The 26,135-nt window shown below is 41.8% G+C and overlaps 1 protein-coding gene across 6 annotated transcripts in view; it reads left to right on the forward strand.

Moving 5' to 3' along the window:
• Nucleotides 1-2,392: 2,392 nt before the first annotated feature.
• GTF2I (general transcription factor IIi) overlaps nucleotides 2,393-26,135 on the forward strand; it is a gene marked incomplete at both ends in the record, with an annotated part of 87,511 nt that continues 63,768 nt past the window's right edge. For all 6 annotated transcript variants that reach the window (XM_080702251.1, XM_080702254.1, XM_080702252.1 and 3 more), the window contains 5 exons: nucleotides 2,393-2,491; nucleotides 9,900-10,038; nucleotides 15,744-15,878; nucleotides 22,041-22,224; nucleotides 22,381-22,409. In XM_080702251.1, the coding sequence (XP_080558377.1) occupies nucleotides 2,393-2,491; nucleotides 9,900-10,038; nucleotides 15,744-15,878; nucleotides 22,041-22,224; nucleotides 22,381-22,409 (586 nt within the window). The remainder of the gene's footprint in view (nucleotides 2,492-9,899; nucleotides 10,039-15,743; nucleotides 15,879-22,040; nucleotides 22,225-22,380; nucleotides 22,410-26,135) is intronic.

Genomic DNA, 26,135 nt, shown 5'->3' on the forward strand with positions numbered 1-26,135 from the left:
TAAGGGCATTTAGATGTTTTTAGTAAGTTAATGTACATAAATAAGTATGTTTTTAGAATTCCCATTCTTGTTTCTTGTCTTTAATTTTTTAGCCATCCTTGCTTTTGTGTGTGTGTGGTCCTGGGGAAAGAACCCAGTGGCATTCGATCTCTGAGTTACACCCCCAGCCCTATTTTATTTTTATTTCCAAATAGTGGCTTCCTAGGTTGATGAGAATATCATTACTTATTAAGACTATCCTTAAACTTGAGATCCTCCTGTCTCAGCATCCTAAGTATTGAGATTATGGGCATGCACCACCATGCCTATTTGGTGGTACTGGGAATTGAACTCAGGGGTGTCTACCTTTGAGCTACACCTTCAACCCCATATTTATTTATTTTTATGGTACTGAGGATGGAATCCAGGGGCATTCTACCTCCGAGCAGCACCCCTAGCCCTATTTTTTATTTTTTATTTTGAAACAGGGTCTCACTAAGTTGCAGAGTACCTCACTAAGTAGTTGAGGCTGTCTGTGAACTGCAGTCCTCCTATCTCAGCCTCCCATATCCTGGAATTACAAGCATGCACCACCACGCCCAGTTTATTTTTTATTTTGAAACAGGGTCTCATTAAGTTGCAGAGGGCCTCACTAAGTAGCTGAGGTTGGCTGTGAACCCGGATCCTTCTGTTTCAGCCTCCCAAATACTGGGATTACAAGTATGCGCCACTACACCTGGCATTTCTTTTATTTTTTAATTTTTATTTATTTATATATATATTTTTTTGGTGGTACTGGGGTTCCTGGAAACCCTTCTACCTCCGGGCTACACTCTCAGACCTGTTTTTTTTATATTTTTTTATTTGGATACTGGGTCTCTTAAGCCAGCGAGGCTGGCTTCGAACCAGTGCGATCCTCCTGTCTCTGCCTCCCAAGCGCGGGGATTTCAAGTGTGCGCCACCACGCCCGGCCTTTCTTTTATTTTTTTGACATTGGGGATTGAACCCTGGGCATTCTACCACTGCACCTGGCTACTTTGTATATTATTTATAGGAAGTTAATTAAAAATTTTGCTTTAGATTTTGCTGTAGAGTGTGTTTATTATATTTTTGGTTTTTAACTTTACTTTGGTATAATCTACATATTGAAAAAATTAAATGGTCAGTTATTTTAAGTGTGCAGTTCACTGGCATTTTGTATATTCACAGGGTTGTGCTACTTTCACCACTGTCTTTCTCCAAAACTTTCTTCATCGTTCCTAACTGGAACCACCTGTTAACTAATAAACTCCCTTTGCTCCCTCTTCCAGCCCCTGGCTACCACCATTCTGTTTTCTGTCTCTGAACTTGAGTCTTCTGGGTGCTCTACGCGGATGGAATCGTACACTGTCCTTTAGTTTCTGGTTTATTTAACTTGGTATGATGCTGTCAGTAGCCATCTGTGTTGTGGCGTGCGGCAGAACCTTTGAAGGCTGTATTATAATAGCTCATTTCGTTCATCTCTCATGGGTGTCGGGATTGTCTGTACCTTTTGGCCATTGTGAATGGTGCTGCTGTGAACATAGGTGTACAAATATTTTTAAGAATCTGTGCTTTCAATTCTTTTGGGTGTATAGCCTGTTGTGAAGTTGCTCAATTTTATGATAAAAATTCTGTTTAATTTTTTAGGAACTGCTAATTTGTTTTCCACAGCAGCTGTGCACCATTTTACACTCAGCACAATGCATGAAGTTCTAATTCCTCTGCCAACAGTTAATATTTTCTCTTTGTTTTTATGGTGCCTGAAATTCAATTGGGGCTCTTTGCTGATACCAGAGTATTAGAAAATGGTCTCTAAAGAGAACGACGTGCTTTATTCTAGAGGAATCTTGGAGCTACTTGCTGTCCTGTAATGTGTCTACTTCTTAGGAGGAGAAGAACCCGTCACCTCGGCTCAGTACCTTCACCCATTCTCTTCTATGTCCAAATGTGCAGGAGAGAAGTAGGACTTGGTGCCTTTTCCTTTGTTAACTACAGTAGATGAGCCCACGGGCATTCTACCTCCAAGCTACACTCCCAAGCCCTACTTTTATTTTTTGAAACAGGGTCTCACTAAGTAGCTGAGGCTAGCCTTGAACCTGTGATCCACCTCAGCCTCCCAAGTACTGGGATTACAAGCGAGTGCCACCACCCCTGGCTCACTGGAAGAAGTTTAAGTGGTACTGAGCACCCTCTGGTTTAGTTTGGCTGTGATGCTGAGCTAATTTTAAGGAAATAACCCTAGATGGAAAGATAAGGGTTGGGCAAATTGAATATTGAAGGCAAGAAAAATTCAAATTAGGTAGTCTATGAGCCTATCCTCACAGCTCTAAACACGAGACGTGGACCCGGGTTTCTTCACTCACTTGCTCCTTGCTTCTCTTGCACAGGGAACATGGCTCAAGTTGCAATGTCCACCCTACCCGCGGAAGACGAGGAGTCCTCGGAGAGCAGGATGGTAGTGACCTTCCTCATGTCTGCTCTGGAGTCTATGGTGAGACGGTCTGTGGTTCTGCCACACATTCCTACTTGAACTGGATAGGATTAGGCCTGTGGAGAAGGTTGACTGGTTTTTATAAACCAATAAATGTATGACTTTTTTTTTTTTTTTTTTTTTTGCGGTACTGGGATGTAACCCAGGGGCATTCTACCTCCGAGCTACACCCCAGCCCTATTTTTAATTCTTTATTTTGAAACAGGGTCTCAATTGAGTTGCAAAGGGCCTCACTAAGTAGTAGCTGAGGCTGCCCTCAAACCACGATCCTCCTGTCTCAGCCTCCCAAATGCTGAGATTACAAGCATGCGCCACCACTCCCGGTATAGTCTTTCTTATTTTTGAAACAGGCAGGGTCTCACTGAGTTGCAAAGGGCCTTGCTAAGTAGCTGAGGCTGTCAGCAAACCGCTATCCTCAAGTCTCAGCTTCCTGAATGCTGGTAATACATGCATGCTCCACCACGCTCGGCTCTTTTATTCTTTGTTTTGAAACAGGGTCTTACTAAGTTTCAGAGGACCTCACTAAATAGCTGAGGCTGGCGACAAACTTGGATCCCCCTGTCTCAGCCTCCCAAGTACTGGGATTACAAGTGTGCACCTAAAGTGGGCATGGTGGCACATGCTTGTAATCCCAGTATTTGGGAGGCTGAGACAGGAGGGTTGTAGGTTTGGGGCAGCCTCAGCTACTTAGTGAGGTCCTACACAACCTACTGAGACAGTTTCAAAATAAAGAATAAAAAATAGGTATGGAAGCCGGGCGTGGTGGCGCATGCTTGTAATCCCAGCATTCGGGAGGCTGAGACCAGAGGATCGTGGTTCGTGGACAGCCTCAGCTACTTACTGAGGCCCTCTGCAACTCAGTGAGACCCAGTTTCGAAATAAAGAATAAGCCGGGCGTGGTGGCGCACGCTTGTAATCCCCGCGCTTGGGAGGCGGAGACAGGAGGATCGCGCAGGTTCGAAGCCAGCCGCGCGCGCTGGCTTAGGAGACCCTGTTTCCAAATAAAAATGTAAAAAATAGGTCTTGGAGTGTAGCCCGGAGGTAGAAGGGTTTCCAGAAACCCCAGTACCACCAAAAAAAAAAAAAAAAAAAAAAAAAAAAAAAAAAATAGGGCTGGGGGTGCAGCTTGGAGGTCGAATGCCTCTGAATTCAATCTTCAGTATTGGAAAAAAAAAGTATTTCCTCATGTTCTTTTTTTTTTGTGTGTGTGTGGTATTGGGGATGGAACCCAGGGGCATTCTACCTTAGAGCTACACATCCGGCCCTATTTTTTATTCTTTATTTTTTGAAACAGAATCTCACTGAGTTGAAAAGGGCCTCAGCTGAGGCTGTCTGTGAACCTGCGATCCTCCTGTCTCAGGCTCCCAAATGCTGAGATTACAGGCATGTGCCACCATGTCTGGCTCCTCATGTTCTTAATTTAATATTAATTACAGAGTTATTTATAGGTGTATAATGGGGGCTGACTGAGTAGCTGTGGTTTAGAGGTCTACCATGGCAGAGGCCCTGGGTTTAGTCCCTAGTCTGGGAGGGCAGGGAAAATGGAATAAAAATACCTGTTTGGAGCTGGGTATGGTGCACACCTATAATCCTAATACTTAGGAAGCTGAGACCAAGAAGATTACAGATTTGAGACCAACCTCAGCAATATAGTGAGATTCCTGGCAACCCAGCAAGAGCCTCTTTATTAAAAAAAAAAAAAAAAAAAAAAATGCCCCTGGGTTCAATCCCCAGGACCAAAAAAGAAAAGAAAAAAAAGTTTGGGCTTGGGGTATAGCTTAGTACAGAGTGCTTATTCAGCACATGTGAGGCCCATTTTAATTTCTTAAAATTTAGAAGCTGTAAGATTATTTATTCAAGATTTTAAGTGAGCCAGTGTGGTGACACCTGCCTGTAATCCCAGTTCTTGGGAGGCTGAGACATGAGGATCACAGATTCAAGGCCAACCTTGTAATTTAGTGAGACTCTGTTTCAAGGTTAAAAAAAAAAAATAGGGCTGTGGCATAGCTCACAGGTAGAATGCCTCTGGGTTTAATCCCGAGTACCACACACATACACAAGAAGGGAAAAAAGATTTAAATTACTGTTAGGTAGAAATAACTTCCACTTAGGAAATTAAAGAATGTTATTGTATAATTAAAAAATAAGATGTGGGCAGCCTCAGCTACTTAGTGAGGTTCTTTGAAACTCAGTGAGACCCCGTTTTAAAGTAAAGAATAAAAAGTGAGTCTGGGAATGTAGCTCGGAACCCTTGGGTTCCATCCCCAGTACCGCAGAAAAAAGGTGGGGGGGGCTATTTGGGAAAAAGAAAGTCTATGTGCCAGGCTAATTTCTAGTTGAATAAAATTAGGTAAGACAAATGAGAGCAGAGCATGGTGTACATGGCTCTAATCCCAGTATTTGGGACGGTCTCAGCAACATAGATTCAGCAATTTAGTGAGACCCTGTTTCAAAATAAGAAATAAAATGGGCTGGGGGTGTAGTTTGGAGGGAAAATACCCCAAGATTCAATTCCCAATACCCCTCCCTCCCAACAAAGACAAACCAGTTGTGGTCGCACACAGCTGTAATCCCAGTACTTGAGAGACTTAGATAGGAGGATCGCAGGTTTGAGGCCAGCCTCAGACATTTAGGAGGCCCTTAGCAACTTAGACTTTATTTTTTTTGGGTGTTTATTTATTTATTTTTTTTGGTGGTACTGGGGATGGACCCCAGGGGCCTTCTAGTAGACCTCCTCCGGGTACACTCCCAGACCTATTTTTATATTTTTTTATTTGGAAACAGGGTCTCTTAAGCCAGCTGAGGCTGGCTTCGAACCTGCGTGATCCTCCTGTCTCAGCCTCAAGCATGGCGAACGCCCAGCTAGACCTTGTTTTAAAAGTAAAATAGAGCTGGGCATGATAGCGCACGCTTGTAATCCCAGCATTTGGGAGGCCGAGATAGGAGGATCGGGGTTCATGGACAGCCTTAGCTACTTAGTGAGGCCCTTTGCAACTCAGGGAGACTATTTCAAAATAAAGAATAAAGCTGCCTGTGGGTGGCACATGCTTGTAATCCCAGCATTCGGGAGGCTGAGACCGGAGGATTGTGATTCGTGGACGGCCTCAGCTACTTAGTGAGGCCCTCCGCAACTTAGTGAGACCCTGTTTCAAAATAAAGAATAAAATTAGGGAAGGGGGTATAGCTCGGAGGTAAAAAATGCTCCTGGGTTCCATCCCAAGACCTGCAAAAAGAAAAGAAAAAAAAAAAAGGCATAAAGCTGGGCATGGTGGCACATGCTGGTAAACCCAGCATTCTGGAGGCTGAGACCAGAGATCATGGTTCACAGACAGCCTCAGCTACTTAGTGAGTCCCTCCGCAACTTAGTGAGACCCTGTTTCAAAATAAAGAATTAAAAAATAGGGCAGGCGGTGTAGCTCAGAAGTCAAATGCCCCTGGGTTCCATTCCCAGACCTGCAAAAAAAAAAAAAAAATTGGGCTTGGAAGCCGGGCGTGGTGGCGCACACTTGTATTCCCAGCATTTGGGAGGCTGAGACCTGAGGATTGCAGTTCAAGGACAGCCTTAGCTACTTAGTAAGGCCCTCCGCAAGTCAGTGAGACCCTGTTTCAAAATAAAGAATAAAAAATTGGGCAGGGGGTGTAGCTTGGAGGTCAAATGCCCTTGGGTTCCATCCCCAGACCTGCAAAACAAAAACAACAACAACCAAAAAATAGGGCTGGGAGCCAGGTGTGGTGGTGCACGCTTGTAATCCCAGCGCATGGGAGACTGAGAGGAGGACTGCACAGGTTTGAAGCTGGACTCAGCAATTTAGTGAGGCTTTCAGGAACTTGGTGAGGCTCTCAGCAATTTAGTGAGACCCTGTTTCCAAATAAAATAGAAAATAGGTCTGGGAGTATAGCCTGGAGGTAGAAAAGCTCCTGGTTCCACCCCCAGTACCACACACAAAAATATTAGGGTTGAGGGTATAGCTCAGAGGCAGAGTGCGCCTGGGTTCCATCCCCAATACCGCAAAAAAAAAAAAAAAAAGTAAAATAGGGCTGAGTATGAAGCTCAGAAGTAGAATGCCCCTTGGTCCAATCCCCAGTAAACACACACACACACACACACACACACACACACACACACACACACACAAAAAAAGTATGGTGGCACACACTTGTAATCCCAGTATTGGAGAGGGTGAGACAGGAGGATTGCAGGTTTACAGCCAGTTTCAGTTACTTAGTAAGGCCTTTCACAACTTAGTGAGACCCTGTTTCAAAATAAAGAATAAAAAAATCGGGGTTGGGGCCCTTGGAATTTGGTCCCCAGTACTGGAAAAAGGCTAAAAAAAATATAGAGTGCTGGGTATGGTGGTGCATTCTTGTAATTCCGGCATTCTGGGAGGCTGAGAAAAGAGGGTCACAGTTCTTGTACACCCTAACTACTTAGTGAGGCCCTCCACAATTTAGTAAGACCCTGTTTCAAAATAAAGAATAAAAAATAGGGCAGGGGTGTAGCTCGGAGGTCGAATGCCCCTGAGTTCTATCCCCAGACCTGCCCCCCCAAGTGTGTGTGTGTGTGTGTGTGTGTGTGTGTGTGTAATTATTTTTTAAATTCCCTGAACAGGCTAGGCATGGTGGTGTACGCTTGTAATCCCAGTACCTAGGAGGTTTAGACAGGAGGATCACAGGTTTGCAGCCAGCCAGCTTCTTGGGCCCTTTGCAACTTAGTGAGATCCTGTTTCAAAATAAAGAATAAAAAATAGGGCTAGGTGTTGTAGCTTGGAGGTAGAATAATGTCCCTGGGCTCAGTCCCCCATACCACAAAAACAAAAGACAAAATTCTCTGAACAGCTTTCTTTTTTCTCTGTTTAAGATTATTTAAGCGAGGCCGGGCGTGGTGGCACACGCTTGTAATCCCCGTGCTTGGGAGGCAGAGGATTGCGCAGGTTCAGAGCCAGCCGTGCGCGCTGGTTTAGGAGACCCTGTTTCCAAATAAAAAAGTATAAAAAATAGGTCTGGGAGTGTAGCCCGGAGGTAGAAGGGCTTCCTGAACCCCAGTACCACCAAAAAAAAAAAAAAAAAAAAAGATTATTTAGGCGATTCCATGGAACAGGAAGAAGATTCAGTAATGTTAAGCGGGCAAAGGAAGCCAGTCGTGGTGCCACACTTCTGTAAACCCAGTACTTGGGAGACTGAGACAAGAGAACCACAAGTTTGAAGCCAGCCTCAGCAACTTAGGGGGACTCCCAGCAACCTAGTGAGACTATTTAAAAATAAAAATAGCCAGGCATGGTGGTGCATGCTTTGAGTCCCAGTATTTGGGAGGCTGAGATAGGAGAATTGCAGGTTCCCAGCTGCTATCAGCAACTTGGTGAGGCCCTCTGCAACTTAGATCGACCCTGTTTCAAAATATGAGTAAAATAGGGCTAGGGTTGTATGTTGGAAGTGGAATAACTGGGGGTTCCACCTCCAGTAACATGGAAAATAAAAGGGCTGAAGTGTAGTTCAGAGACAGAATGCCCTCGGGTTCAATTCCTGGTACCCCTCCCAAGAAAAGAAAGAATTTATGATAATTTATAGAAAATTACACACACCTTTTTTTTTTTTTTTTTTTTTTTTTGGTGGTACTGGGGATGGAACCTTTTCTACCTCTGGGCTACACTCCCAGACTTATTTTATATTTTATTTGGAAACAGGGTCTCTTAGGCCGGCAAGGCTGGCTTCGAACTAGCACCATCCTCCTGTCTCAGCCTCCCAAACGCGGGGATTACAAGCGTGCGCCACCACACCCGGCACTACTCATTATTTCCAACACTTGGTCAGTGGAGTGTTGGTTATGGTACCAGAATAGGTTTTTTTTTTTTTTTTTTTTTTAAGGTTTCTGGGAAACATGCATGTTAATTTTCTAGGATATTGTGAACTCTATTAAAAAGCAAATTTCAGTAGGTTTTGAGAATCCTTACAGTATTTGCTTCCATTAGTTTTTATTCTTATTTCATGGCATTCTTTGAGAAAGTAATTTAATTTGTACATGAATATTTTGTTTTAGATTATTACTACAGTATTATTTAGGAGAAAGAATTGTAACAGTCCATTTATTTATTTATTTAGTTATTAAAATTTTTTTTTTGTTGGTACTGGGGTTCCTGGAAGCCCTTCTACCTCGGGGCTACACTCCCAGACCTATTTTTACATTTTCATTTTGGAAACAGGGTCTCCTAAGCCAGCGCGCGGCTGGCTTCGAACCTGCGCGATCCTCCTGTCTCTGCCTCCCAAGCGCGGGGATTACAAGCGTGCGCCACCACGCCCGGCTCGTAACAGTCCATTTAAAAAAAAAGGTTAATTAGCACTAAATACAATCATGTTGTGTCCATACCGTGGAGGATCATATGCTATATGAAGTTGTTTTGTTTGTTTTGTGATGGTTTGATGTCTCTGGTGGCCCTTAGTATCTGGGCTTAAGTGATCTTCCTGCCTTAGCTTTCCAAATAGCTGGGACCCTTGGTGCACCCTACTAGGACCTACATGTAAAGTTGTTTTTTTTTTTTTTTTTTTTTTTTTGCGGTACTGGGGATGGAACCCAGGGGTATTCTATCTCCAAGCTACAGCCCCACACCTATTTTTTAATTCTTTATTTTGAAGCAGGGTTTCACTTGAGTTGCAAAGGTCCTTACTAAGTAGTAGTTGAGGCTGTCCGCGAACCGCAATCCTCCTATTTCAGCCTCCCAAATGCTGGGATTACAAGGGTGTGCCACCAGGGCTGGCTATATGTAAAGTTTTAAAGAGTACCTAATCTTACAGGAGTCAACTTAGTAAACATCTGTAAATTATGTGCTCACCTAGATGTGATTTCAGTTGTGTGTACATGGCCAATACTTCTGGAGGTGAATTGTGTAGTGGGTGACTTGAGGTGGGCTTCAGACCTCCCTTTCAGGACTGATGGCACGAATTCCCCAGTTACTATTAGTCTTAGAGTCACCTGGCCAGGATCATCCCTACCCTTGGCTAGGGCACCCCAGCTCCTGAGCTGCTCCTGGGCAGTCTTGTCACTGCCCACTCCTGTGACCCTTGTGCCTCCCAGGGATTGGGATTGAGAGGGTTCCCCAGCAAGCCTGTGTATAAAACAGACTCTGTTTCTTGAGGAATTTGGCCTATAACATCACAAAATATTTCTGCTTTTCTTTCCTTAAAGTTATGTTTTCTTTTGTGTGAACCCAGTATAAAAACTACTTAAAATATAGACACATTAAAAATATAGACACATTAAAATGAGTCTTTTGTATATGATATTTAAAGACAGAAACTTTACCCGATTCTAGATTATATATTAAGAGTTTTAAGTGTTAGAATTTTATATCCATCTAGCAGAAACGGTGCTTTTACACAGCTATTTATAGTATAACATTTGCTATTTGTATTGTAGTGTAAAGAACTGGCCAAGTCCAAGGCAGAAGTGGCCTGCATCGCAGTGTATGAAACAGATGTGTTTGTCGTCGGAACCGAAAGAGGGCGTGCTTTTGTCAATACCAGAAAGGATTTTCAAAAAGATTTTGTAAAATATTGTAAGCAATGTCTTTTTATCTTTTGTATTTTGTAAATTTTAAACATAAACATTTATAGGTAAGAAGTTAATATTTTCTTTTAGAAGCAGAGTGAGGTTTATACTGAAAAAAAGACTTCAGTTATGTTTATGGAAACATTTCACAGTGTTCAAAACAAATGAAATAGTAATATGTAAAGGCAAATACTGAAGAGGTTAAGAAAAATGGTAACTACTTATTAGTCTCTGTTTCAGCTTGGCATTACTCTGGATTGGTGGAACACGTTGCAAAGAAGGTAGAGAGCTGGGTTTGGTGGCGCACGCTTGTAATCCCAGCATTTGGGAGGCTGAGACCAGAGGATCATGGTTCGTGGCCAACCTCAGCTACTTAGGCCCTTTGGAACTCAGTGAGACCCTGTTTCAAAATAAAGAATAAAAACTAGGAGTGGGGGTGTAGCTCGGAGGTAGAATGCTCCTGGGTTCCATCCCCAGTAACACACAAAAAAGGTGGAGAAATTTTGAATTGGTTAGTAATCTGGTTCAGATAAACAGTTTTTTCTATTCTGTTTTTTTCCCTCCCTCCTTCCCTTTCTTTCTTTCCTTCCTTCTTTCTTTGCTGGTGATCAAATCCAGGTCGTTACCACATGCATGACAAGCTCTACCACTGAGCCAAATTGCCATCCTAAAAGGGCTTATTTAGCTCTTTTCTGAAGGTCCATCTGCAGACAGCCTTCTTTACTAATTCTTGATAAATACTTTTGTTGAAAACAAGTCTTCTAAAGCTGGGAGTGTTGGCGCACGCTTTAATTTCAGCATTTGGGAGGCTGAGACCAGAGGATCACGGTTCGCGGACAGTCTCAGCTTCTAAGTGAGGTGATCTGCAACTTAGTGAGACCCTATTTCAAAATAAAGAATAGCCGGGAGTGGTGGCGCACGCTTGTAATCCCCGCGCTTGGGAGGCGGAGATAGGAGGATTGTGCAGGTTCGAAGCCAGCCGCACACGCTGGCTTAGGAGACCCTGTTTCCAAAATGAAAATGTAAAAATAGGTCTGGGAGTGTAGCCCCGAGGTAGAAGGGCTTCCAGGAACCCCAGTACCACCAAAAAAAAAAAAAAAAAAAAAAAAAAGAATAAAGCCAGCTGTGGTGGCACAGGCTTATAATCCCAGTACTTGGGAGGCTGAGACAGGAGGCTTGTGCAGGTTCTAAGCCAGCCTGAGCTACTTAGTGAGGCTCTCAGCAACTTAGTGAGACCCTGTTTCCAAATAAAATATAAAACAGGTCTGGGAATGTAGCCTGGAGGTAGAAGGCCCCTGGATTCCATTTCCACTACCCCACCACCACACAATTAAAAATAAAAACAAAATAAAGAAAAAATAGGGCAAGGGGTGTAACTCAGAGGTTGAATGCCCCTGGGTTCCATCCCCAGACCTGCCCCCCCCACAAAAAAAATAGGGCTGAGGATGTTGCCCAGGGGTAGCCCCCCCCCCCCGAGTTCCATCCCCAATTCCAAAAAAAAGAAAGAAGACAAGTCTTCTGTGCAGCTGAGTTGGAGTGTGGTGCAATTGAATAGGTCTCCCCAGGCGCTCTCAATGGAATTGCCTCGTCAGAGTCTTGAGTGAGTTTTGCAGTTTTCTGTTTAGGAGCATGAGTGAGCTTATTTGACATTAAAATAAGCACAGTAGTGAAATCTACTGATTTTTTTTAATGCTATAGCCTTTCACAGCATGGCGGGTTTTGTTTGTATTTGACCTAATACTATCTGTAGGTTTTGTGTTCATTCAGTGATACAGCATTTTATTAAGCATGGAAGGCAAAAAGCTGGGAGTCTTGCTAGGTACACAATACTTCTCTGAAATCGAACATTAAATTCTATTAAGTTAGATACAATTCATGATAAATAAAGCAGATGGTAAGTAGCAGACCATGATTGAATAAAAATACTTTTAACACTTTTGAATTCCCAATTATTAGTTCTTTTTAAAAGATATATCTAAGCCAAGTGTGGTAGTGCTCACTTGTAATCCTAGTACTTAAGAGGCTGAGACAGGAGGATCGAGGTTCGTGGCCAGCCTTAGCTACTTAGTGAGGCCCTCTGCAACTTAGTGAGACCCTGTCTCAAAGAATAAAAAGTAGGGCTGGGGGTGTAACCCAGAGGTAGAATGCCTCTGGGTTCAAATCCTAGAATTGGGAGAAAAAAGAGTTTAAAAGATATATCTAAGGCTGGAGGTGAAGTGCAGTGGTAGAGCATTTGCCTATGTATGGAGGCAAATAAGAGACCCTGAATCTGACTCCTAGCACTGAAAAAAGTCAGATGTATATCACACTATTGTGTTCTTTTTCTCTCCCAGCTATAATCCTTTAGGCTCTATGGTAGTAATTTATTTTTAATATTTTGTCAATATTTTTTACTTTTTTTTTTGTGGTACCAGGGATGGAACCCAGGAGGCATTCTACCTCCGGGCTGTACCCTAGTCCTATTTTTTAATTTTTATTTTGAAACAGGGTCTCACTGAGTTGCACAGGGCCTCACTAAGTAGCTGAGGCTGTCTGCGAACCCTCAATCCTCCTGTCTCAGCCTCCCAAATGCTGGGATTACAAGCGTGCCCCACCACACCTGGCTTTTTTAAATTTTTGGTGCTGGGGGTGGGATCCAGGAGCTTTTCTACCTCTGGGCCATATTCCCAGACCTATTTTATATTTTATTTGGATACATGGTCTCACTAAGTTGCTGAGAGCCTCACTAAGCAGCTGAGGCTGGCTTCGAACCTGTGTGATCCTCCCATCTCAGCCTCCCAAATGCTGGGATTACAAGCATGTGCCACCACGCCCGGCTTAGTTTTTACTTTTTGAGAAATCTTAAGGCCTTGTGTTAATGTATTTAAGTTTATAGTAATAAAGCTCTTCTGAATATGCATTATCTGCTGCTGTTAGTCTCATGAATACTGTAGTCCTACTGGCAGCTGTGCTTACATTCCCTTCCTTGTACTGCCTCGCTCCTGCAGTGTTCCAGATTTAGAACTAAGTGTTACAGAATTGTCCTTAGTTGCAAATTGCAGTCCCTACCTTTAGTATTCCTACTTTGTTCTTATTTGCAACAATTTAATGTCAAGGAGAATGGTCTTTGGATGTAGTTCTTACATACCTAATAAAGATGCTCCTCAATTTATGATGGAGTTGTGTGCTGATAAACTCCTTGAAAGTAACCATGACATGGAGCCTGTTACTCACCATCGCTTACAGTAGCCTTCCAGTAGCCTTCCGTAAAGGTACAGATCCTTACCTCAGTGCACGGTTGGCAGAGGCATCTAACACAAGGCCTGTTTTACACCAAGAGTGGACTATTCCATGTTACGTACTGAATACTGTACTGAAAATGAAAGTGTAGAGTGGCTTGGATAACTTTATGTCATTGTAAAAGCTGTAAATTTGTATATCAAACCATCCTAAGTCAGGGACCACCTTTTTTCCCATAGTTTTACATATAAGGAGCAAGAGTGGTCTTCTGAAACTTAATAGGACTATGAGTCAGTTTTAGACATTTTTCAGGATACCAGGTGTGTTGGCGCATGCTTGTAATCAGGACTTGGGAGGTTGAGATAGAACCACAGGTTTGCTGCTAGCCTCAGCTTTCCGCAACTTAGTGAGACCCTGTTTCAAAATAAAGAATAAAAATAGGGCTGGGGATATAGCGCAGAGGTAGAATGCCCTCGTATTTTATCTCCAGTACTGCAAAACAAAAACAAAACAGGAAAATTCTAAGCAATTTCCCAAGGTTTAGAAAAGCACTATAAAAAAGTCACACATAATTTAAAATTTTCTAGTTACAACACTAAGAGTAAAGAGAAGTAATTCATTCTGGTGCTTTTTAAATTTTTTTGCAGCGCTGGGCATCAGTGGGTCTTGCATATGCTAGGCAAGTGCTCTACCACTGAGCTACATCCCAGCCCTTTAGTGATAGATAATGTTTTAATGTGAGCTAGATAGGTAATATAAATGGTTTTTGTGTGGTATTGGGGATTGAACCCAGGGATGGTTGTACCTTCGAGCTGCACCCCAGCCATTTTTATTTTATTTTATTTTTTACAGTATTGGAAATGGAACCCGGGGGCATTCTACCTCTGAGCTACATCCCTAGCCCTATGTTTTTATTATTTATTTTGAAACAGGGTCTTACTGAGTTGTAAAGTTCCTCACTAAGTAGCTGAGGCTGTCCTCAGCTGGAATTGCAAGTGTGTGTCACCACTCCCAGCTTTTATTTTTGATGTGAAAACAGGATCTTACTAAATTGTGGTGAGTCTCATCAATTTGCTGAGGCTGGTTTTGAACCTGGGTTCCTCCTATCTCAGCCTCCCAAGTACTGGGATTACAGGCATGTGTCGCCATGCCTAGCGGTGAATTACATCTTAATTTTAACTGATCAGATTTTAAGTGCCAAATGTGTGTAGTGCTTATTGTGTCTGTACTTAGCAAATTTTGATTTTTTGTGTGTGATGATATTCTCATATTTAAATTCATAGCTAACAAATTGATCTTTTTGAAATTGCTAATAACTAATTTGTAGTATTTCTAGTTATAGCTAGAAATATATTTCAATACTGAAATATATTTTGGAATTGGTAGCCATTTCATGTTAGTTTCATTCAAGTTATTTGTGACTTTTAGGTATTTTTACTTTTTAACTTTTTTTGTGGTATTGCAGACTGAGTCAAGGGGTACTCCACTGCCTACCTACATCCCCAGACCTTTTTATTTTTTTTATTTTTACATGGGACATCACTAAGTTGTTCAGGTTGGCCGCAAACTTGTGGTCCTTTTATTTTCAGCCTCCTAAACTGCTGGGATTACAGGCATGCACCATCACACCACCATGCCTAATTTATCAGATTTTTTTAAGTCAGATTTTTATTTTTTATTTATTTACTTTTGATATGGGGATTGAACCCAGGGGCATTCTTCCTCCAAGCTGAAACCCTCCCCCCAGCCTATTTTATTTTTATTTGGAAACAGGGTCTTGCTAGGTTGATGAGATTCTTACTACTTGCTCAGGTTGTCCTCAAACCTGCTATCCAAGTACTGGGATTACAAGCATGGGCCATCATTCCTGGTTTAGATTTTTATTTTTTTTGTGGCACTACAGATTAAACCCAGGGTCATTCTACGTCTGAGCTACACCCCCAGCTCTATTTTTTATTCTTTATTTTGAAACAGGATCTCACTAAGTTGTGGAGGGCCTCATTTTAGAAGCTGAGGCTGGCGGAGAACCTGAGATCCTTTGGTCTCAGCCTCCCAAGTACCGGGAATACAAGCATGAACCATCACGTCCAGTTTAGATATAAAATTTTTTACTTTTTAAAATTTCCCTTTATCCTTTATTTTCTTCTCTTTCTTTCTTTGCTTTCTTTCTTCTTCTTTTTTTTTTTTTTGTGGTACTGGAGATTGAACGTAGGAGCATTCTATGAGCTACATCCCTATCCCTTTTTATTTTTTGTTTTGAAACAGGGTCTTTGCTTTGTTGTTGAGAGTTGCTGTGTTGCTGAGATTGTCCTCAAACCTATGATCCTTCTGTCTTAGCTGCTCAGGTACTGGGATTACAGAGTACCCCTCCATTCTTGGCCTTTTTATTAAAATAACAGATCATAAATGTTAGACTGCTGCAAAAATATTTTTACCTAAAGCCTAATTGTAAAACAATAGTTATGGACTTTGACATCATTAATTATTTTACAGGTGTTGAAGAAGAAGAAAAGGCGGCAGAGATGCATAAAATGAAATCTACAGCCCAGGCGAATCGGATGAGTGTGGACGCTGTGGAAATTGAAACACTCAGAAAAACAGTTGAGGATTATTTCTGCTTTTGCTATGGTAAAAGCAAGATACTTTAATTTTTGAAAAGCTACACTATATAGCTTTCTAAGTAGTTGATTATATAGTTAATAGTCATGTAACACATTTTTATAATTGAATAGATTAATTCTCAACAATGGCATTAAATTAGGAACATTCTTTACGTGTGTGTGTGTGTGTGTGTGTGTGTGTGTGTGTGTGTGTTGGGAATGGAACTCAGGACTTTGTGTATTCAAGGCAAATATTCTGTACCACTGCATTACATCTCCAGCCCTTCTTTCCTTTTTTTTTTTTTTTTTTTTTTGTGGTGCTGGGGATTGAACCTGAGCTGCATCTCTACCCCTATTTTTATTATTATTTACTTTTTTGTTACTGGGATTGAACCCAGGTCATTCTAACTCTGAGTCACACCCCATCCCTTTCATTTTTACTTTGAGTGAGTAAGGGTCTTGCTAAGTTGCTGAGGCTAGTCTTGAACCTATGATCCTCCAGTCTCAGCCTCCTAAGTATTGGAATTATAGGTGTATACCACCATGCCCAGCTAGAATGAACCATTTTAAAGATGAAGAAAGCCAGGTATGGTGGCACATGCTTATACTCTCTGTATTTGGGAGACTGAAAGAGGAAGATGGTGGGTTTGAGTCCTGCCACCACTGTGCCCAGCTTTTAGTTTTTATTTTTAAATAGTGTCTCACTAAATTGGGGAGGGCTTCACTAAGTTGCTGAGGCTGGTGGAGAACCTGAACCTGTGATCCTTCTATTGCAGCCTTCCAAGTACTGGGATGATAGGTGTGTGCCACCATCCCTGGCTTCTTTTTTTTTTCTCTTTCTTTTTCCTTTTCTTTTTTGGTATGTGTATGTGTTACTAGGGGTGGAACCAGGGGTTTCTACCTCGAGGCTACACTCCGAGACCTATTTTATACTTTATTTGGAAACAGGGTCTCACTAAATTGCTGAGAGCCTCACTAAGTAGCTGAGGCTGGCTTCGAACCTGTGTGATCCTCCTGTTTCAGCCTCCCAAGCGCGGGGATTACAAGTGTATGTCACCATGCCCGGCTTCTTTTTCATTTCATTCATTCATTCATTCATTCATTCATTCATTCATTCATTCGGTAGTACTGCGGATGGAACCCTTCTACCTCCGGGCTACACTCCCAGACCTATTTTTTAATATTTTATTTGGAGACAGGGTCTCTTAAGCCAGCAAGACTGGCTTCGAAACTGCACGATCCTCCTGTTTCTGCCTCCTAAGCGTAGGGTACACCACCACGCCCAGCCTATTCGTTTTCATTTTAAAGGAACCTAGAAACATGTAGCTATTAAGAGTTGTGAATTTAGCCAGGTGTGGTGGCGCACACTTTGAATTCCCGCACTTGGGAGGCAGAGACAGGAGGAGTGCGCAGGTTCGAAGTCAGCCGCACTAGCTTAAGAGACCCTCTTTCCAAATAAAAAGTATAAAATAGGTCTGGGAGTGTAGCCCAGAGGTAGAAGGGCTTCCAGGAACCCCAGTACCACCCCCCACCCCCCCAAAAAAAAAGTTGTGAATTTTTGGTACTAATGCTGATTTTCCCAATTCCTGCAAAACCCACTTTTTATTAATTCAGTCACATACAACAAACCTTTCTCTTTTTTTGGTACTGAGGATTGTACCCAGGGGCATCCTCTATAGACTTTTTATTTTGTAGTTTGAAACTGGATCTTGCTAAGTTGCACAGGGTTTCACTATGTTGCTAAGATGAGCCTTGAACCTGGGATCCTCCTGATTTAGCCTCCAACCATCTTCGATTTTAAGTGTGTGCCACTACTCCTGGTTTACAACAATTCTTTAATGAAAATAGTAAAAGGGGAAGGATATAGGTAAAATTAAATGGTGGGTTGGGGTTTCTGGCATCTATGGGACTTACAAGAGTATAACTACTTGTGGTTGAACATGTAATTAATAGGTTTACAATGAGAATATTAGCTTTTTAAAAGTTTATGATATTTCATTGTAATAGTTGGGTTTATAGTTGGGTTTGTCAGGTTTTCGTAGCCTGAGGCTTAATTCTATCACTTGAATATGTTAAAGCAAGACAGACCGTCTTTTTCTTTCCAGTACTGGTGATTGAACTCAGGGGCATTCTACCTCTGAGCTATATCCCCAGCCCTATTATTATTATTATTATTATTATTATTATTATTATTATCATCATATTTATTTATTTATTTATTTATTTATTTATTTTTACACTACTGGGGATGGAACCCAGGGGCATTCTACCTTTGAGCTACATCCCCTGCCCTATTTTTTATTCTTTATTTTGAAACAGGGTCTCACTGAGTTGCAGAGGGCCTCACTAAGTAGCTGAGGCTGTCTGTGAACTAGGATTCTCCTGTCTCAGCCTTCCTAATGCAGGTATTACAAGCATGTGCCACCATAGCCAGCTCCCTAGCCTTATTTTTATTCTTTATTTTGAAACAGGGCCTCAGTAAGTGGCTGAGAACCTGTGATCTTCCTTTCAGGCTCTCAAGTACTGGAATTACAAGTGTCTGCCCCCATGCCTGGCTTTTACTTTTTATTTTGAAACCGAGTCTCTTACTAAGTTGCGGAGAGCCTCACTAAGTAGCTAAGGCTGGCTTTGAACCTATGATCCTCCTGTCTCAGCCTCTCAAGTACTGGGATTATAGGAGAGCATACCATGCCCAGCTAGGACGAACCATCTAAAGGACATAGAAATCCAGGCTTGGCACATGCCTATTATCCCAGTTCTTAGGATACTGAAAGAGGAGCATCACAGGTTTGAGGTCTGCCATAGCAACTCTCTGAAGTTCTCAGCATCTTAGTGACCCTGTTTCAAAATAAAAATATAAAGTAGGGTTGCGGGTATAGTTTAGATGTAAAATGTCCTGGGATTCAATCTCCAGTGTCATATAAACACAAAAGACACAGAGTAGTGCAAGAAATTAGGACTAGTTTTAGAAAACTAGGACTAGTCCTGTGGTAATTAGGATTGAATCCAAGGGCATCCACAGCCCCATCCTCCCTTTGTGGTCCTGGGGATGGAACCCAGCGGCATTTTACCCCCAAACTACACCCCCAGCCCTATTTTTTTTTTGTGTGTGTGTATGGGTCTAGAGATGGAACCCAGGGGCATTCGACCCTCTGAGCTACACCCCCTGCCCTATTTTTTATTCTTTATTTTGAAACCGGGTCTCACTGAGTTGCAGAGGGCCTCACTAAGTAGCTGAGGCTATCCGTGCACCATGATCTTCCGGTCTCAGCCTCCCAAATGCTGGGATTATAAGCGTGTGCCACCACGCCTGGCTTCCCAGCCCTATTTTTATTTTTTACTTTACTTATTTATTTATTTATTTTGTGGTACTGGGGGTGGAACCCAGGGTTTTTCCACCTCCGGGCTATACTCCCAGACCTGTTTTATACTTTATTTGGAAACAGGGTCTCACTAAGTTGCTGAGAGCCTCACTAAGTAGCTGAGGCTGGCTTCGAACCTGTGTGATCCTCCTGTCTCAGCCTCCCAAGCGCAGGGATTATAAGCGTGCGCCACCATACTTGCTTTTTATTCTTTAATTTGAAACAGGGTTTCACTGAGTTGCAAAGGGCCTCACTAAGTAGCTGAGGCTGGTAACGAACTGTGATCCTATTGTCTCAGCCTCCCAAATGTTTAGGATTATAAGTGTGTGCCACCATGCCAAGCTAGCCCTTTTATTTTAATTAATTTAAAAATTTTTTTGTGGTACTGGGGATTGAACCCAGGGGCATTCTACCTCTAAGTATACTCCTAGCCCTATTTTATTTTTCTTTTGATACAGGATCTCACTAGTTTGATGAGAAGTCCTCGTACTTGCTGAGGCTGCTTCAAATTTGTGATTCTCATGTCTTAGCCTCCTAAATACTGGGATTACAGGCATGTGCCACCTTACCCGGCACTTTTAATTTTGAGACAAGGTCTCATTAAGTTTCTGAGGCTGGCCTTGAACTTGTGATCCTGGTGTCTCAGCCTTCCAAGTGCTGAGATTACAGATGTGTGCCACTATACCTAGCTCACTCTTTTTTATATAGTTTTTATTGTTATTATTATTTTTGTGGTATTAGCGATTTAACTCAGGGGCGTTGTACCTCCATGCTATACTCTCAACCCCTTTTTTGTGTATCGTACTGGGGATTGAATCCAGGGACAGTCTACCTCTTACCTCTATCCACAATTTTTTTAAAAATTTTTTATTGGTGCATAATATTCATACATCATATTGGGGTAAACAACTTGTGTGTACATACATGTACACATCACTGATTTAACCCCTACTCAATTCCCTCCCCATCCCTCCCTCCCTTGCTTGGCTTAGTGGTTAACTTCGATATGTTTAAGTAAATTGTGTGTTTTATAGATTTTCCTTCTTCCCCCCCCTCCTTTAGGTTGTCATGTTTGCTTCTCTATAGGATTTCCTTTTTCATCTAGAGTTCTTCCTATGACCTATTTCTCCTTAGCTTTCACATATTAGGGAAAGCATCTGTTTTCTTATTTTTTTGTGTGTGACTGACTAATCTCACTTAGCATAATGTCCTCCATTTCCCTGAAAATGATGTAATTGACTTTTTTTAATGGCTGAGTCAATGTGATTTTTTTTTTAATCTTTATTTTGAAACCGAGTCTCGCTAAGTTGTAGAGGCTCTCACAAGTTACTGAGGCTGGCTGCGAACCTGTGATCCTCCTGTCTCAGATTCCAAAATATTGGTATTAGAAGTGTACGCCACCTTGACCAGCTAGCTTTCAAGTCCTTTTTTGTTTTTTATTTTATTTACTTATTCATTTATTTTGAAGTACTGGGGATGGAACCAGGGACATTCTACCTCCAGCTACACCCCAGCCCTATATTTTATTCTTTATTTTGAAACAAGGTCTCACTGAGTTATGCCTCACTAGTAGCTGAGGCTGTCCTTGAACCACGATCCTCCTGTCTCATCCTCCCAAATGCTGGGATTACAAGTATGCACCACCATTTCTGGCTTATTCTTTATTTTGAATCAGGCTTTTGCTGAGTTGTAAAAGGCCTCACTAAGTAGCTGAGTCTGTCCTCCAACTTCGATCCTCCTGTCTCAGCTTCCCAAATGCAGGGATTACAAACAGTGCACCACCACACCAGCTTTAACTTTCTGTTTTGAAACAGTATATTATTAGGCTGCTGAGTGTCTCCCTGAATTGCTGAGGCTGTCCTTGGACCTGCGATCCTTCTATCTCAGCCTCCCAAGTATTGGGATTACAGGCACACGCTACTATGCCCCATGCTTTGTGTAGTTTTTTTTTTTTTTTTTTTTTTTTTTTTTTTGTGGTACTGGGGTTCCTGGAAGCCCTTCTCCCTCTGGGATACACTCCCAGACATATTTTATATTTTTTTAAATTTGGAAACAGGGTCTCTTAAGCCACTGGCTCTGAACCAGCGTGATCCTCCTGTCTCCGCCTCCCAAGTGCGGGGATTACAAGTGTGCGCCACCACGCCCGGCCTTTTTGTAGGTTTTAAAGTAAAATATTTCATGTAAGTACTTTACATTTGGACCTGTTTAAAGTCTTAAACTTGCTGGGGTTGGTAGTGTGTGCCTGTAATCCTGACACTTGAAAGGCTGAAACAGGAGGATTGAAGGTTCATGGCCAGCCTCAGCTACTTCGTGTGGTCCTCCACAGCTTAGTGAGACCTTGTTTCAAAAATTAAAAAAAAAATACGGGTGTGGTGGTGCACACTTGTAATCCCAGCGCTTGGGAGGCTGAGACAGGAGGATCGCACAGTTCGAAGCCAGCCTCAGCTACTTAGTGAGGCTCTCAGCAACTCTGAGACCCTGTTTCCAAATAAAATATAAAATAGGTCTGGGAGTATAGTCCGGAGGTAGGAACGCCCCTGGACTCCACCCCCAGTACCACACACACACACACAAAAACAACGGTTAGGTTTAAGGGTATAGTTTGGAGATAGAATGTTAACTGAGTTCAGCCCTGAGTACTGAAAAAAAAAAAGTTTTAAACTTTAGCCAACATTGGAATAGGACCCTATAGTATTCCAAAGTAGTTTTGAAATTAGATACTACAAAAGAGCTTGTGTGCTATTTATTATACTATGATAAGCTGATAATGGTTCAGTGTCTTAATTTTAACCATTTAACGAAATTTGTCCTCTTTCCAACTTCCTCAGGGAAAGCGTTAGGTAAATCCACAGTGGTACCTGTACCATATGAGAAGATGCTACGAGACCAGTCAGCTGTGGTAGTGCAAGGGCTTCCCGAGGGAGTTGCCTTTAAACACCCTGAAAATTATGATCTTGCAACCCTGAAATGGATTTTGGAGAACAAGGCTGGGATTTCATTTATCATTAAGAGGTGAAGTGCCTTCTCCTTTCTTGCCCATCAACAGTTTATTCATATTAAATTCGATATTCAGCTTGTTTCAATAAAATTTTTAAATTATTTAAAGAATACTTTATATTTGTGCTTAATAATTTATTCATACATAGTTTTTGTTTTGTTTTAATGCAGACCCTTCCTAGAGCCAAAGAAACATCTAGGTAAGTGATTGCTTTGTTTACATATTAGCTGACTTCATAAGCCATTTTTGCCAGATTTTAATTCATTTTGATGCTATTTATTTATTTATTTGGTGGTGCTGGGGATGCAACCTATGGGCATTCTACACCTCCGCCTTATTTTTAATTTTTTTATTTATTTTTGTGGTACTAGGGATAGAGCTCAGGGGGCATTCTACCTTGGAGCTACACCCCTAGCCCTATTTTTTATTTATTATTATTATTAATTATTATTATTATTATTATTATTATTATTAATTTATTTTTTTAGTGGTACTGGAGTTCGTGGAAGTCCTTCTACCTCCGGGCTACACTCCCAGACCTATTTTATACTTTTTATTTGGAAACAGGGTCTCTTAAGCTAGTGCGGCTGGCTTCAAACCTGTGCCATCCTCCTGTCTCTGCCTCCCAAGTGCGGGGATTACAAGCGTGTGCCACCATGCCCGGCTTTTCTTTATTTCTGAAACATGGTTTCACTAAGTTGCAAAGGGCTCACTCAGTAGCTGAGGCTGTCCATGAATCGTGATTCTCCTTTTTCAGCTTCCTGAATGCTGGGATTACAAGTGTGTGTACCACGTCTGGCTATTCTTTATTTTTGAAAGAGTCGCACTAAATGCAGAGGGCCTCACTATGTAGTTGAGGCTGGCAGCAAACCTGAAATACTCCTGTTTCAGCCTCCTGAATACAGTCTCCCTGTACAGGGATTACAAGTGTGTTCCACCATGCCTGGCTTCTTTTTTTATTTTTATTTTTTGAGACTGATGTAAGACATTTTGGAGTGGGGTGTTATGATGAATTCATGAAAGGTCCATGAGCTGAAAAAGTGGAGGCTTGTTTTTTTTTTTTTTTTTCCAGCTCAGCTTCTTTATGATGGACCCATGGTTTTATGTTGACAACGTATAAGATCATATACTAGGTCTGTTCTCCTTGCCCAGAATTGTGAGTAGGATTTAATATCTAATGTTCATTGAAAAGGCAAGGCATTTGCATAGGACGGGAGAGGAAGGGAACACAGTTGTCTGTAGTATTAAAGCTTTCTTGTGCTTCTCATCTACTGGAAAATAAATGACCATAAAATGATCATGAAAAGAACATGGCCTTCATAGGTCATACTGGTTCAGAGAATGCGTTATTGGAGTGTATTAGAAGCAGGATTCCTTTATAGTTCAGGAAAGACTTCACAAGGAAGAGGACATTAAGATCGGCCCTGGCTGGGCCTGATGGCACAGATCCCAGTACTTGGGAGGCTGAGACAGGAGGATTACAGGTTTTTTTTTTTTTTTTTTTTTTTTTTTTTTGGTGGTACTGGGGATGGAACCCAGGAGCATTGTACCTCTGAACAACACCCCCAGCCCTATATTTTTTAGTCTTTTTATTTTTGAAACAGGGTCTTACTGAGTTGCAAAGGGCTTTACTAAGTAGCTGAGGCTGTTCATGAACCACTATCCTTGGGTCTCAGCCTCCCAAATGCTGGGATTGCAAGCATGCGCCACCACACCCGGCTAAGATTGCAGTTTTAAGGCTAGCCTCAGCAACTTAGTGAGAACCTGTTTCAAAATAAAAAATAAATAGGACTTAGAGTTAGAACATCACTGTGTTGAATCACTAATACCATACACACAAAACATATGGGCCATGGAAGAAATGAGGAATTCAATAGGACTTCTTTTAGAGAAGGCTGAAAAGAAGAAAAAATATTAAAAAGAGTGCTATCTTTTGGAGCTAGGTTTATTTGAGACTTTTTGGCTCTAGGGATGGAACCCAAAGGCATTCTACCCATAGCTAATTTTATTTATTTGGAAACAGATTCAGTAGGTTGCTGAGAGCCTTACTAAGGGCCTCACTAAGTAGCTGAGGTGGTCTGTCCGCAAACTGCAATCTTCCTGTCTCAGTGTTCCAAATGCTGGGATTACAAGCAGGAGCCGCCACGCCCGGCTCTCTATTTGAGTCTTTTGAAAGTAAATAACCAAGCCTGTAATCCCAGTACTTGGGAGGCTGAGACAGGAGGCTCTCGCTGGTTCAAGGACAACCTCAACAATCTAGGAAGACTCTGAGCAACCTTGGGAGACCTTGTTTCAAGTCAAAAACATAAGAATTGGTACGGGTATAGCTTGGAGGTAGAATGTTCCTGGGTTTAATTCTCAGTACCACACAGAAAAATAAATAAATAACCAGTCTTTAGTATCAGTGGAAATCTCTTCATACTGTGAGAATGAAAGAAAAGAATTTTACACATGTTTTGTTTTCTTGTTTAATAGCCTTTAAAAAGTTTTTCATCATGTTGAAAAAATTATTTTTTTTTATGGTACTGGGGATTGAACCTAAGTATCAGGTAAACCTGGTTTTACCATTAGGCCATTCCCCCAGCCCTTTTAATTTTTTAGTTTGCAGCAGGGTCTTACTAAGTTACCAATACCAAGGCCAGCCTCAAACTTTCAATCCTCCTTCCTCAACCTGTGAATATCTGGAATTCCAGGTATGCTCTACCACATTTAGTTTAAAAAAATTAAGATTTTTTTCCAGCTTTATTGAGGTGTAATTGACATACTTTAAAATTCAACTTTGTATGTGCCTGTGGTGCTGGGGATTAAACCCAGGGGCATTCTATCTCTGAGCTATACCCCCAGCCCTATTTTATTTTTATTTGTAACAGGGTTTTACTAAGTTGCAGATGGCCTTGCTAAGTTGTTGAGGATGGCGGGGAACCTATGATCCTCATGTTGCAGGTCTCCACCCCCTCCCTACTAGGATTAGAAGAGTTCACCACCACACCCAGCTTTATTTCTGGTTTTGAAACAGGGTCCCACTAGGTTAGTAGTTACTAAGGCTTATCTGGGACCTGTAATCTTTCTGCCTTAGTCTCCCAAGTTCTTGGATTATAAACCTATACCACCACACCTAGCCTTTATATTTAACTTTTTGTGCCTGTGGTACTAAGGATTGAAGTTAGGGGTGCTCTATCTGTGATTTGTTTTTTATTCTGAAACAAGGTTTCACTAAGTTGCTGAGCGCTTCATTCTGATTTACAGCCTCAGTCCTATTTTATTTTTTATTTTGAAACAAAGTCTCAAAAAGATGCTGAGGGCCTCACTAACTTGCTGAGGCTGGCTACAAACTTGTTCCTCCTTTCTCACCCTCCTAAGTACTGGGATTAGAGGCATGTACCACCGTACCCAGCTGTTTACACTTAACCTTTAAGAACTTGCTGAGTTGTGGTGCCGGGATGGCAGCAGAGTCTCTAACTGCCCGTGCTGGCCTTGACCTTCTCATCCCGTCTTTCCCCCCCAGCTTCCCCAGTAGTAGGAGTGAGCCACTGGTTGGGCTTGATTGCATTTCCTTCACAACCATTGATGTTGAATTTTTTTTTATGTTCTTTTGGCCATTCATTTGTCTTCCTTGGATAACTGCTTTATTAGGTCTTTTCCCCACCTTTTAGTTAGTTTGTCTTTTTATTATCTAGTTGTATTATTTTTATTTTTTATTTCTTTATTTTTATTTTTTGGTGGTACTGGGGTTCCTGGAAGCCCTTCTACCTCCGGGCTACACTCCCAGACCTATTTTATATTTTTGAAACAGGGTCTCTTACGTCAGTGTGGCTGGCTTCGAACTTGCGCGATCTTCCTGTCTCCGCCTCCCAAGCGCGGAGGTTACAAGCGTGCGCCACCATGCCCGGCGTATTATTTTTATTGGCAGAGGGGCATTCTCTCT

Source organism: Muscardinus avellanarius (assembly GCF_963383645.1).
Source record: "Muscardinus avellanarius genome assembly, chromosome: 10".
Classification (NCBI taxonomy): Eukaryota; Metazoa; Chordata; class Mammalia; order Rodentia; family Gliridae; genus Muscardinus; species Muscardinus avellanarius.